At 33.3% G+C, this 12,637-nt stretch overlaps 4 protein-coding genes across 9 annotated transcripts in view; 3 read left to right on the top strand and 1 right to left on the bottom strand.

Annotated features, from left to right (window-relative positions):
* Window positions 1-12,637, bottom strand: part of LOC135140744 (RE1-silencing transcription factor-like) — a 163,667-nt gene that overhangs the window by 6,668 nt on the left and 144,362 nt on the right. The gene's annotated exons all lie outside the window — the stretch shown is intronic.
* Window positions 1,217-2,856, top strand: LOC135140475 (zinc finger protein 711-like). Its single transcript, XM_064071048.1, has 2 exons — window positions 1,217-1,439; window positions 1,493-2,856. The coding sequence occupies exon 2, from the start codon at window positions 1,501-1,503 to the stop codon at window positions 2,854-2,856; it is 1,356 nt and encodes a 451-aa protein (XP_063927118.1). The 5' UTR covers window positions 1,217-1,439; window positions 1,493-1,500.
* Window positions 3,030-12,637, top strand: part of LOC135140732 (zinc finger protein 808-like) — a 46,680-nt gene continuing 37,072 nt past the window's right edge. For 2 of the 4 annotated variants that reach the window (XM_064071399.1, XM_064071397.1), the window contains exons 1-4: window positions 3,030-3,114; window positions 3,172-3,285; window positions 3,334-5,035; window positions 5,097-5,206. In XM_064071399.1, coding sequence (XP_063927469.1) covers window positions 3,343-5,035; window positions 5,097-5,137 — 1,734 coding nt within the window. In that variant the 5' untranslated portion in view covers window positions 3,030-3,114; window positions 3,172-3,285; window positions 3,334-3,342 and the 3' untranslated portion in view covers window positions 5,138-5,206. Of the gene's footprint in view, window positions 3,115-3,171; window positions 3,286-3,333; window positions 5,036-5,096; window positions 5,207-5,258; window positions 6,718-12,637 lie in introns of those variants that run through there. The other 2 variants (XM_064071398.1, XM_064071396.1) reach the window with 2 other exon arrangements.
* LOC135140399 (zinc finger protein 99-like) lies at window positions 9,655-12,370 on the top strand. Of its 2 annotated transcripts, none has more exons than XM_064070926.1 (2): window positions 9,655-9,677; window positions 10,303-12,370. In XM_064070926.1, the coding sequence occupies exon 2, from the start codon at window positions 10,471-10,473 to the stop codon at window positions 12,133-12,135; it is 1,665 nt and encodes a 554-aa protein (XP_063926996.1). In that variant the 5' UTR covers window positions 9,655-9,677; window positions 10,303-10,470; the 3' UTR covers window positions 12,136-12,370. The 2 variants fall into 2 exon arrangements, with proteins under 2 accessions (XP_063926996.1, XP_063926995.1); XM_064070925.1 differs by lacking the exon at window positions 9,655-9,677 and adding an exon at window positions 10,198-10,236.

Genomic DNA, 12,637 nt, shown 5'->3' with positions numbered 1-12,637 from the left:
CAAAAACATGTTTTTAATTTCTCATAGAGAAAGAAGGATTTTGCAGTTAAGCTCCGCCCCCTTGGCGCACGACGAATAAAAAAATCATTACAATCGGGATAGGGTGGGTGGGCGGGGCTACATTTTGTTTTTTTTCTTAGTATGTGTAGACTTATTTCGACCACAAGAAACTTAAAACATGTCTAAAATTGTAAATTTTTGTAGTAATCGACTTAAATCCTCCACTTTTCTTCCACAACCCCTTTAAATACGGCAAAAGTTGAACAACAAAGTTAGTATCAACGGCATATTTTTGAGTATCATGTTCTTCAAAGAATGCTAAGTACACTAAGAAAAAAGGGCAAAATATAAACCCCGCCCACCCACCCAATCTCAATTGTGATGATTTTTTTATTCTTGAAAACTTGAAACACATTTAAAAAGGTAAATTTTTGTAAGGAAATATGGATTTTGCAGTTAGGCTCTGCCCCTCGGTTTACGACGAATAAAAAAAAATTATCAGAATTGAGATGGGGTGGGTGGGTGGGGCTTATATTTTGTTTTTTTTCTCAATATACGTGGTAGTTTTTTCAGAACAAGAAACTTAAAACATGGTTAAAATGGTAAATTCTTCTAGACAAATATGGATCTTGCAATTAAGCCCCGCCCATCGATATGACAACGAATGAAAAATTCATCACAACTGAGAGCTGAGATCGAGGCGGGTAGGGGTTGGGCCTCATCTTTGTCTTTATTTTTTTCTTAATATACACAGAATCCTTTGAACAACACGACACTCAAAAAGATGTTTTTAATTTGTCATAGAGAAATAAGGATATTGCAGTTAAGCTCCGCCCTCTTGGCTCACGACAAATAAAAAAATCATCAGAATTGAGATAGGGCGGGTGGGCGGGGCTATATTTTACCTCTTTTTCGTAATATATGTGGACTTAATTCGACAACAAGAAACAGCTCTAAAAGCAAAAGCGAATTTTTCATTCGTTGTCAGGGTGGAGGGAGGAGCGTAAATTCAAAATCGATTTTTGTCAATAATGTTATGAAAAGAAGATCGTATTTTAAGGAAAAAAAAAAAACAAAAAAAACTAATTTTTATAAATACAAATTTTGTATCAGCATTTTTTTATTTTGTGACTATTTTTTAACTAATAAAATTTTAAAGAAATAAACAACTAAATGTTTTAGGGATATTTGTTGTTTTACCAACATACATCAACATTTTAGAATTTATTTCCATCGGAAAATTACAACATGCAGTATAATTTTCTGGTTTATCTAAAACAAAAAACAATAACACACTTGTCACCGTCTGATCTGCGTTAAAATTTTATTTTTCAAAAATTCGAACCGTCATTTTTAACGCGAAAAAGTTAGGTTAAAACTCGGACCTCCCGAATGGTCGGTAGAGCAAAGTTTCAAAACCTCTGTAAAAGTTTTGGAAGGTAACCAAAGCTGCATTCGCTTCCCCAGTGTAATACTAATAAGACGTTTCAAGCAACCAAAATGTCAACTTTGGAGTATTCCGAATCACTTCGAGCCTGGAGAAGATCTTCATGGAAAAACGTCCACAACTGTCAACTGTGTCCATATTTTACAACATCGGTTTTCTTTATGGTGAACCATGTGCGACGACACCGTTCATCTCAGGAAAAAAATACGTGCGAAAACGCCAAAATTGAACCTTATTACTGCAAAGACTGCGATTTTAAAACGGAACTAACGATTCTGTTCAAACAACACATTAATAAAAATCACAGCTTTAAACACGATTTATCAATTGAGGACTTCAGTGTACAAAACTACGTTTGCGAAAAGTGCAATTTCGAAACAAATCTGTCATTGAAGTGGATTCAACACACTTCAGAATGCACGGGAATAAAAAAAAGTGTGAGTTCTGTGAAACAGGACACAAATATTTTCCACTTCAAGAAAATTGACGGAAAAAGTTGGTACTATTGTACCGAATGTTCCTACAAAGTTAGAAATAAATCCACGATAAAGCGTCATATGGGGAAACATGATTTAAACAAACGATATGCGTGTGATAATTGTCCATTTAAAACCAGATGGAAAAAAAGTTTAGAAGATCATTTAAAACGAAACCACTTAGACGAACAAGATGTTAAATGGCACAGATGTGAAAAATGCCCTTGGAAAAATATACGAAAAAGTCAGTTAATCAGGCACATGAACAGCTTACACTTGAAAGAAGAAGAAGGTGAATGGTACCACTGCAATCAGTGTCCATACAAAACCAGGCATAAATCTGATTTAAAAATCCACGCTATTTTAAAACATGAAGAAAAAGTTATATGGTACGAATGCGACCGCTGCCAATTTAAAACTAGGACCAAAAGATACTTAAAACACCACGTGAGTGTCATCCATTTAAAGAAACAAAACGCTAAATGGCATAATGAAACGTGTTCATTTGACGTAAATTCGTTTGAAGACGTTAAATTGAAAAATAAGCGGTATGAATGTAAATATTGCCCATTCAAAACTAAATGGCGCTTGAGTTTGCGAAGACACGTAATTTCTCAACATCTGGATGAGAAAGAAATTAAATGGCACGAATGCGATAAATGTCCTTTCAGAAGTAAATTTATTTCAGTATTAAAGAAACACAACGATTATAAACACTCAGAAGAATCAAGGTGGTATGAATGTGCGAAGTGTTCGTATAAAACTAAAATAAAAAGATATTTAATGCAGCATGTACACGTTCATTTTGACTTCAAACCGTATCAGTGCGAATATTGTCCATATAAAACGAAACGTAGTTGTTATTTAAAGATTCATTTAAGTCACCGCCACATAAGTCAGATGTATCCAGATGGTACAGATGTTAAATTGTAGCGTTAAAATATTTGTATTTTGTTACTATTTTTTCAGTATAATTTTAAAGTTAAAAAAGTAAGTAAATGTTTTATTTTCCTCATAACTAGAAAATTGTTGCTACGTAAAATGGGTTGCCTATGCAGAAATATTCAGGCGTTACTAGCTAGGGATATTTTTGTTTTTACCAACATACATCAACAGGTGAGCAGTGGTGCTAAGTTGAATAAACAATAAGTTTACAACATTTGTAATTATATCTGCTGGAAATTATTGCGGGTATTATTTACTCTATTTTAGCTGAAATAAAAACAACCACACACTTATCTTTTTCAGTCATTTCTCGCAATATCCAAACGTCATTTTTGACGTACAAATGTTAGGTTAAGTCCCCGACATTTCTTAAACGTTCAACCAGTTTTGTTTTAACAGTACCCCAAAGAGATTCAGGTAAACAAAACAGAATTTGCTTCTCCAGTGTCTAATACGCGGTTTTAGACAACCAAAATGTCAACTTTGGAGTATTCGGAAGCTCTGACAAAATGGGAAAGACTTTCATGCCAAAACGTTCAAAATTGTAAACTGTGCCCCTATTTTACAACATCAGTTTTACGTATGGTGAACCACGCAACCAGACACAGTTCATTGTTGGAAAAATTCACGTGCCACAGCGCCAAAATTGAACCCTATTACTGCAAAGATTGCGATTATGAAACGGGATTAACGATTCTGTTCAAACGTCACGTTAATAAATATCACAGCCTTAAAAGCGAATTTAGGGACAATTTATCAAGTGAGGACTTCAGTGTACGAAATTACGTTTGCGAAAAATGCGATTTTGAAACAAATTTGTTGTTAAAAATGCTTCAGCATACTTTAACGTGCGCAGGAAATAAATTAACGAATTATTTCGTTTTCAACCAAACTGACGGAAAACGTTGCTATTATTGTACGGAATGTTCGTATAAAGCCGGAAATAAAACGAATTTAAAACGTCATATGGGAAAACACGCTTTGAACAAACGGTATGCATGTGAGCAGTGTCCATTTAAAAGCAAATGGAAAGGAGCTTTAAGAATCCACGTAAAACGAAACCACTTAGATGAGCGAGATGTTCAATGGTACAAGTGTGAAAACTGTATTTTCAAAACTATAATAAAAGATGAGTTATTTAGACACGTAAACAACTTACACTTGAAAGAAGAGGAAGGTAAATGGTACCAATGTAACGAGTGTCCGTACAAAAGTCGGTATAAAAACAATTTAAAAACGCACGTAGTTGTAAAACATCTAGATGAAGACAAAATTAAGTGGTATGAATGCGAACAGTGTTTATTTAGAACCAAGCACAAAGGACGTCTGAAACACCACGTAAATGTCGTCCATTTAAAGAAACCAAACCCTGAATGTCATAAGTGCGACAAATGTCCGTTTAAAACCAGAAACAAACACAATTTAAATCAACACATAAATTTGTTTCACTTGAACGAACAAGACGTTAAATCGAACGAATGCAACGACTACCATCAATGTAAAAAATGCCCATTTAAAACCAGATGGGAGTCGAGTTTAGAAAAGCACGTGATTTCTCGCCATTTGGACGAAAAAGACGTTAAATGGCACGAATGCGACAAGTGTCCCTACAAAACTAAATTTATTTCAGTTTTAAAAAAACACACAGATGTTATTCATTCAGAGAAACCTAAATGGTATGAATGTGCCAACTGTTCGTACAAAAGTAAAATAAAAAACTATTTAAAACAACACGTACAGATCCATTTGGAAGTCAGGTTGTATCAGTGCGAGTATTGTCCATATAAAGGTAAACGTCGCACTGATTTAAAGTGTCATCAGAATGAGCGCCACATAAATCGGATTCCTGCAGACAGTCAAGACGCTAGATGGCACAAATGTGAACAATGTCATTTCAAAACTAAAAGAAAATCATATTTGAAACGACACATAATCAATTTACACTTGAAGGAAGAAGACATCAATTGGTACAAATGTAAAGAGTGTCCATACAGAAGTAAAACTCCGGCTCATTTAAACCGTCATATGATTTGTAGACACTTGGATGAAGAAAAAGTCAAGTGGTTCGAGTGCGAATATTGTCCGTTTAAGACGAGACTCAACGCTTATTTAAAGTCGCATGTAAATAAATGCCATTTGGATAAAATGGAAGCTAAATTGAACAAATGTATTTTGTGACGACTATTTTGTAATTAAAATTGTAAAGAAAAAATAATTGAGTGTTTTAGGGATATTTGTTATTTTACCAACATACGTCAGTTTAGTGTGAAAATGTGAGGTTAAAACTCGGACGTTTCGCGACTGGTCGGAAGATCAAAGTTTATAAACCTTGTAAGAGGTAATCTGAGTTGCATTCGCTTCCTCTCTGGAATGCTAATATTACGTTTCAGGTAACCAAAATGTCAACTTTGGAGTATTCCGAATCGCTTCAACAATGGGGAAGATCTTCCTGGAAAAACGTCCACAATTGTAAACAGTGCCCCTATTTTACAACATCGCTTGTCTTTATGGTGAACCACGCGAGACGACACCGTTCATCTCTGGAAAAATATACGTGCGAAAACTCCAAAATTGAAGATTATTATTGTAAAGACTGCGATTTTAAAACGGAACTAACGATTTTGTTCAAACAACACATTAATAAAAATCACAGCTTTAAAAGCGAATCTGGGGACGATTTATCACTGCAGGACTTCAGTGTACGAAATTACGTTTGCGAAAAGTGCGATTTTGAAACAAATCTGTCGTTGAAGTGGCTTCAACATACTTCAGAATGCACGGGAATAAAAAAAAGTGTGAGTTCTGTCAAAGAGAATCCAAATATTTTCCATTTCAAGAAAATTGACGGAAAACGTTGGTATTATTGTACGAAATGTCCCTATAAAGTTAGAAATAAAGCCAAGATAAAAAATCATATGGGAAAACATGCTTTAAACAAACAATATGCGTGTGATAAGTGTCCATTTAAAAGCAGATGGAATGTAACTTTAAGAAATCACATAAAACGAAAGCACTTAGATGAACGTGACGTGGAATGGCACAAATGTGAAAAATGTCCGTTCAAAACCATAATAAAAAATGAGTTAACTATGCACATAAACGGGTTACACTTGAAAGACGAAGAAGGTAAATGGTATCAATGCAATGAGTGTCCGTACAAAACTAGGTATACATATCATTTAAAAAGTCACGCAACTTTAAAACATGTGGATGAAGAAAAAGTTACGTGGTACGAATGCGAACAGTGCCAATTTAAAACTAGGACTAAAAGATCTTTAAGACACCACGTGAACGTGATCCATTTAAAAAAACAAAATTCCGAATGGTGGAAGTGTAAAAAGTGTTCATTTAAACCGGTAACTTTGTCAAAAGAATGCAGTGAGTGTCTGCTCAACAAAAATAAGTGCTACGAATGTAACTATTGTCCATTCAAAACTAAATGGAGGTTAAGTTTACAATACCATGTGACTTCGCAACATTTGGATGACAAAGAAATTAAATGGCACGAGTGTGACAAATGTCCGTACAGAAGTAAATTTAATTCAGAGTTAAAGAAACACAGAGATGTTAATCATTCAGAAGAAGCAAAATGGTATGAATGTGCGAAGTGTTCGTATAAAACTAAAGTAAAAAGCTATTTAGTGCAACATGTAACCGTTCATTTTGACTACAGACCGTATCAGTGTGAATATTGTCCGTATAAAACGAAACGTAGTTGTTATTTAAAGACTCATGTAAGTCACCGTCATATAAATCAGATCTATCCAGATGGTAAAAATGTTAAATAATCTAAGTAGTAGCCTTAAAATATTTTTTTCGGCACTTTTTGTATCTTGTCACTACTTTTTCATTATAATTTTTAAGTTAAAAAAGTAACTAAATCTTTTATTTTAAGCTATTGTAATCATGGTAAATCGTTAAGCAAATTTATTCGTTTGGCCCCTTCCAAAAAATTGATGACGTCATCTAAAACTTTTGCTTAATAAATCCTCTAAATAAACTAAAGTTCTAGAAATTGCAGAAATTTTAGGCTTTATCAAACTCCTAGTAATTCCCAAAGTGTTCAAAATTTCCATAGATTGGGAAGGGTCTAAAGACTCTAAGGACTCTAAGGGGTCAAAAGCTAAAATTCTGTTTCGATTACTTGAAAGATTCTAAAGGTTCTTGAGAAATTCCAAAAGGCCAAAAATTCTAAAACTCGTAAAAATCGCGTGAACTCTAATATACCAAAGATTTTAAAAATTCCAAAGACTTTAAAGAAAACAAAAATCGTAAAGATCGGAAAAATGCTTTCTTTAATTTTTATAAATCCTAAAAGCACTGAAGGCCTTGAACACCCTAATTACTATTTTATAAATCTTGGAGACTGTAAAGATTCCAGAGATTCCAAAAATTCCAAAGACTTAGACTCTTGAGATCTATAAATTTTAGAAAATCTGAAAAAATTTTAAAGTGTGGCAAAAGTGTGGTAGACCTAGAAATCTTGAAAATATTGGATAATATTGAGTTTCAAAATTTTGGTATAACTGGAGCTTGATAATTTTAGAGATTTTGGAAAATGTGGAAATTCTGGATATTTTGAAAATTATGCAAATTACGAAAATTCCCAAAAATTAAAAAAAAAAGAAAAAAATATTGAATCTCAAAGCAAAATATAAGCCCCGCCCACCCACCCTATCTCGATTCTGATGATATTTTTATTGGTCGTAAGCCAAAGGGCGGAGCTTAATTGTAAAGTCCTTATTTTTCTACGAGAAATTACCATATGAAATATGTTCTCAAGTAATCGTGTTATATAAAGAAAACTAAATGTATTAATTAAAAAAGAAAACGAAAAGAGAAGCTCCACCCATCCGTCTGCATCTCAATCGTGATGAATTTTTCATTAGTTGTCAGATCGAGGGGCGGGGCTTAAATGAAATATCCATATTTGTCTTCAAGAATTTACCATTTTAACCATGTTTTAAGTTCCTTGTAATGAAAAAACGACCACGTATATTGAGAAAACAGGCAAAATATAAGCCCCACCCACCCACCCCGTCTCAATTCTGATGATTTTTTTTTATTCGTCGTAAACCGAGGGGCAAAGCCAAACTGCAAAATCCTTATTTCCTTACAAAAATTTACCACTTTAAACGCGTTTTAAGTTTCTAAAAATAAAAAAATCATTACAATTGAGACAGGGTGGGTGGGTGGGGTTCATATTTAGCCCTTTTTTCTTAATATTCATAGCATTCTTTGAACAACACAAAACTAAAAAACATGTTTTTAATTTCTTGTAAAGAAATAAGTATTTTGCAGTTAAGCTCCGCCCTCTTGGTTCACGGCGAATAAAAAAATCATCACAATCGAGACAGGGCGGGTGGGCGGGCCTACATTTTGCTTCTTGTTTTAATATGTGTACACTTCTTTTCAGAACATGAAACTTCAAACATGTTTAAAGTGGAAAATTTGTGTAAACAAATATCGATTTTGCAATTAGGCTCCGCCCCATTATTGCAAAATCCATATTTCCTTGCAAAAATGTACTATTTTGACCTTGTTCTAAGTTTCTTGTTGTGAAAAGATGGCTAAGATGTTAAGAAAAAAAAAAGGCAATGTAAGCCCCGCCCACCGGCCCTATCTCAAATTTGATGATTTTTTTATTCTGTTATAACTGGAGTCTGATAATTTTAGAAATTTTGGAAGATGTGGCAATTCTGGCTGTTATGTGTACTTAGAAAAATCTGAAAAATTGGGCTAATTTGGAAAATCTGAACATTCTGGAAATTTTGAAAATTTTGTAAATTACGAAAATCCCCAAAAATTAAAAGAAAATACAAAAATATTGAATCTCAAAATTTCAAAAGTTTACACGATCTTAAGATTGTAAATATTCTAAAAATTCCAAAGTTTCCAAATGTTTGAAATATTTAAAAAGTCTCAAACCTTTCAAAAAATTTTAAAAGTCTTAAAGTTTTGATTTTGGCAAAGGAAATATCCTTTAAGAAAACAGAGGGTGGGTGGGCGGGGCTAACGCCTGCTAAAATAAGAGTGATTTTGGCAAATGACTTATCCAAACAGGAATACCTCAAGATTGTTTTAAATTTTTCAAAAAAAAAACCGGGGTCTTAAAATCAACTCAAAAACTGGATATCGACATCTACAAGAAAATGAGTTCAACTAAAAGTGCCAAAATTAGTGTGTCATCTTATCAAATACTAGCCCCGCCCACCCACCCTCTAGTGTCTTGGAAGGTATTTGATTTGCCAAAATTAGTCTTATCTTAGCAAATACCATCCCCACCCTCTTCTTATTCTAACGAGCAATTTTATTTCTATTTAGTATTATTATAAGATCATTCATTTCATTCAGACCGGATAAAATCAATCACTAAAATAGAGACAGGGTGGGTGGGAGGGGCTAATTATGTTCTTCTGTTGAGTTGACCTAACGTGAGCTGTTCTGTTCTGACCTTTCTATTGTCTCAAATAAACAAATCTTAAACATTTAAAACCACAAAATACATTCTTAAAATAATTATATTTTATGAAACAGAAATTAATAATTATTTCATTTTTCATCTGCAAAATTTTTATACCGAGCTGTTTTGACGGAACTGTAAAAATTGCTGTATTTCAGTTGGCGATTTTGGAAACGCGGTAGGAATTTCCGAAGAAACGAAGCCGAAAATGACTTCTGGATGTCGAAATCTGCAAAAAAATATTTTCAAGTATTTCGAAAATTGGTCGAAAATGTCAAAAATGCCAAAGTCAGTTTTATCTTGTCAAATACTAGCCCCGCCCACCCACCCTCTCTTTTCTTGGAGGGTATGTGATTTGCCAAAATCAGTCTTATCTTAGCAACTAGCTAAGATAAAACAACTTAATTCAAGTTCAGGTTTACCAACTCTCTCAATCAATTTTGATGACCCTTGATGTTTGAAATATTTAAAAGGTTTCAATCATCTTATACATCTCAGAGATTCTAAAGGTTCCAGAGATTCCAAAAATTTCAAAGATTTAAAGACTCTTGGAGTCTATTAATTTTAGAAAAACTGGAACTGTGAAAGCTCACTCTTCTCTAAATTTAAAGTCTTACCATTTTCTAGAATCACCAGTACGGTTTCATTTTGAGTAAGCAGCCATCTATTTACTTTTTAATTTCATAGATAGGTTGTCCATAAATGTGGATACACAGTTATTAAACGGACGAGTTGGTTAATAAAGCGTATTAAAAAACGCCGACATTATTATCTAGCCATTATAAGCAACGTTTGAGTAAAAAATTAGAAAATAATAACATAATTCAATTCCGGCTAGGGATATTTGTTATTTTACCAACATAAATCAATAATTGGTGTGTGTTGGTTGTTTGCAATCTGAACAAGTAATAATTTTTATAATTATTTCTACTGGAAAATTATCATATTTACTTTGTTTTTTTGTGTTTTAGGTGAAACGCACTTATTTTTCAAAAATCATCGTTTTTGACGTAAACATGTTAGGTTAGAATTGTGGTCAGAAAATCAAAATTTCGAAACCGACAATCACAGACGCTCATTTCTGGAAATCCAGGTAACCGAAGTTGCATTTGCTTGTAAAACGGTTTTAAGCAACCAAAATGTCAACTTTGGAGTACTCCGAATCTCTTCGGGCCTGGGGCAGATCTTCCTGGAAAAACGTCCACAACTGTAAACAGTGTCCCTATTATACAACCTCGGTTTTCTTTATGGTGAACCACGTGCGACGACACCGTTCATCTCAGGAAATTTATACCTGCGAAAACGCCAAAATTGAAGAGTATTATTGCAAAGAATGCGATTTTAGAACGGACCTAACGATTCTGTTCAAACAACACATTAATAAATATCACAGCATTAAAAGCGAACCTGGGGACGATTTATCAATTGAGAACTTCAGTGTACAAAACTACGTTTGCGAAATGTGCGGTTTCGAAACAAATCTGTTGTTAAAATGGGGCGACCATACTTCAGATTGCAGGGGAAAAAAAGAAAATCTCCAAAGTGTGAAAGAGAATACAAATATTTTCCGTTTCGAGAAAATTGACGGAAAAAGTTGGTATTATTGTACGAAGTGTAGCTACAAAGTTAGAAATAAAGCTAAGATAAAATGTCATGTGGGAAAACATGACGTAAACAAACGGTATGCGTGTGATAAGTGTCCGTTTAAAACCAGATGGAGTATAACTTTAAGAAATCATATAAAACGAAAACACTTCGACGAAGGAGATGTTCAGTGGCACAAATGTGAAAAGTGCCCATTCAAAACCATAATAAAAAGTTATTTCATTAGACACTTAAATAACTTACACTTGAAAGGTGATGAAGGTAAATGGTACCAATGCAATGAGTGTCTATACAAAAGTAGGTATAAAGATAATTTAAAGGATCACGTAATTTTAAAACATCCAGACAAAGAAAAAATAACTAAGGATAAAACATCTTTAACACATCGCGTAAATGTGATCCATTTAAAGAAAGAAAATGATTCAAAGACTCATATAAATCAGATCCATCCTGATGGTAAAGATATCGAATGGTATAAATGTGAAAAATGTCCTTTCAAAACTATGATAAAAAACCATTTAACTACGCACATAACCAACTTACACTTGAAAAAAGAAAAAGAAGAAGAAGAAGAGGGAGGTAAATGGTACCGATGCAAGCAGTGTCTTTACAAAAGTAGGTACAAAGGTAATTTAAAGGATCACGTAATTTCAAAACATCCAGAAGAAGACAAAATTACCTGTTATAAATGCGAACAGTGCGATTATAAAACCGAGGACAAAAGATCTTTAAGAAAACACATGAATGTAAACCATTTAAAGATACAAAGGGGGTCGTATTTACAACAGCATGTAATTTCTGTACAAGTGGATGGTAAAAATCTGAAATGGTACAAGTGTGAAAAATGTTATTTCAAAACTAGAAGAAAAAGTGGTTTAAGAAGCCACATAACCAATTTACACGTGAATGAAGAAGACATCCAATGGCACCAATGCAATGAGTGTTCATTTAAGGCTAAACACTTGTCTCAAGTGAAACGTCATGAAATTTGTAAACATTTGAATGAAGAAAAAATCAAGTGGTACAAGTGCGAATATTGTCCACATAAGACGAAACTCCAGAACTATTTAACGAATCATATGAATAGATGCCATTTGGAAAAAACGGACGATAATAAATGGCACAAATGCGATCAGTGCCAGTACAAAACTAAAATTATATCATTTATGGATAAACACAAAGAAGAACGACATAAATAGGAATTTACTTTAAGTTTGGTGTAGTAGCATTAAGCTGATAATTATTGTATAATTGTGTGTTTCAAGGAATTTGTTGTATGTGTATTTTATGACTATTTCTTCGTTAAAATTAAGAAAGAAACTAAGTGTATGACGTCTTCAGGTCATGATTGTACGTTACATGTATGTGTATTATTATCGCAGTGTTTGTTATATTATTGTTATTCACCTGTTTATCTATTATATTGAATATAAGTATTTCATGCATTTTCATCTTAATATTAAAGCAGCGATCTATCGTTTTTTAAGTTCATGGTGACAGGTGGGGAAAGCCGTCAGTGGCGTAGTCATATTTTGTTGTCTAAGGATCTTACAGAAATAAGATTCATTCCTTTCGCCAGATTTTCTAATTAATATTTCTAAATTTAGATGCAAAAAAATTGATGAAATACATAAACAGATAAAAATAATTAAAACTTGTAAAACAAATAGTGAAACAAATTTATTTTATGTTAGTCATTTT

Source organism: Zophobas morio, unplaced genomic scaffold (genome assembly GCF_036711695.1).
Source record: "Zophobas morio isolate AGI-343-1 ecotype UQ-CSIRO unplaced genomic scaffold, CSIRO_AGI_Zmor_V1 ptg000040l, whole genome shotgun sequence".
Lineage (NCBI taxonomy): Eukaryota > Metazoa > Arthropoda > Insecta > Coleoptera > Tenebrionidae > Zophobas > Zophobas morio.
This window is presented reverse-complemented; position numbering and strand designations above follow the sequence as displayed.

Excerpts from the sequence above, each read along its gene's own strand:
- LOC135140475 (XM_064071048.1), top strand. The coding sequence starts at position 1,501 with ATGTCAACTTTGGAGTATTCCGAATCACTTCGAGCCTGGAGAAGATCT.
- LOC135140399 (XM_064070926.1), top strand. The coding sequence starts at position 10,471 with ATGTCAACTTTGGAGTACTCCGAATCTCTTCGGGCCTGGGGCAGATCT.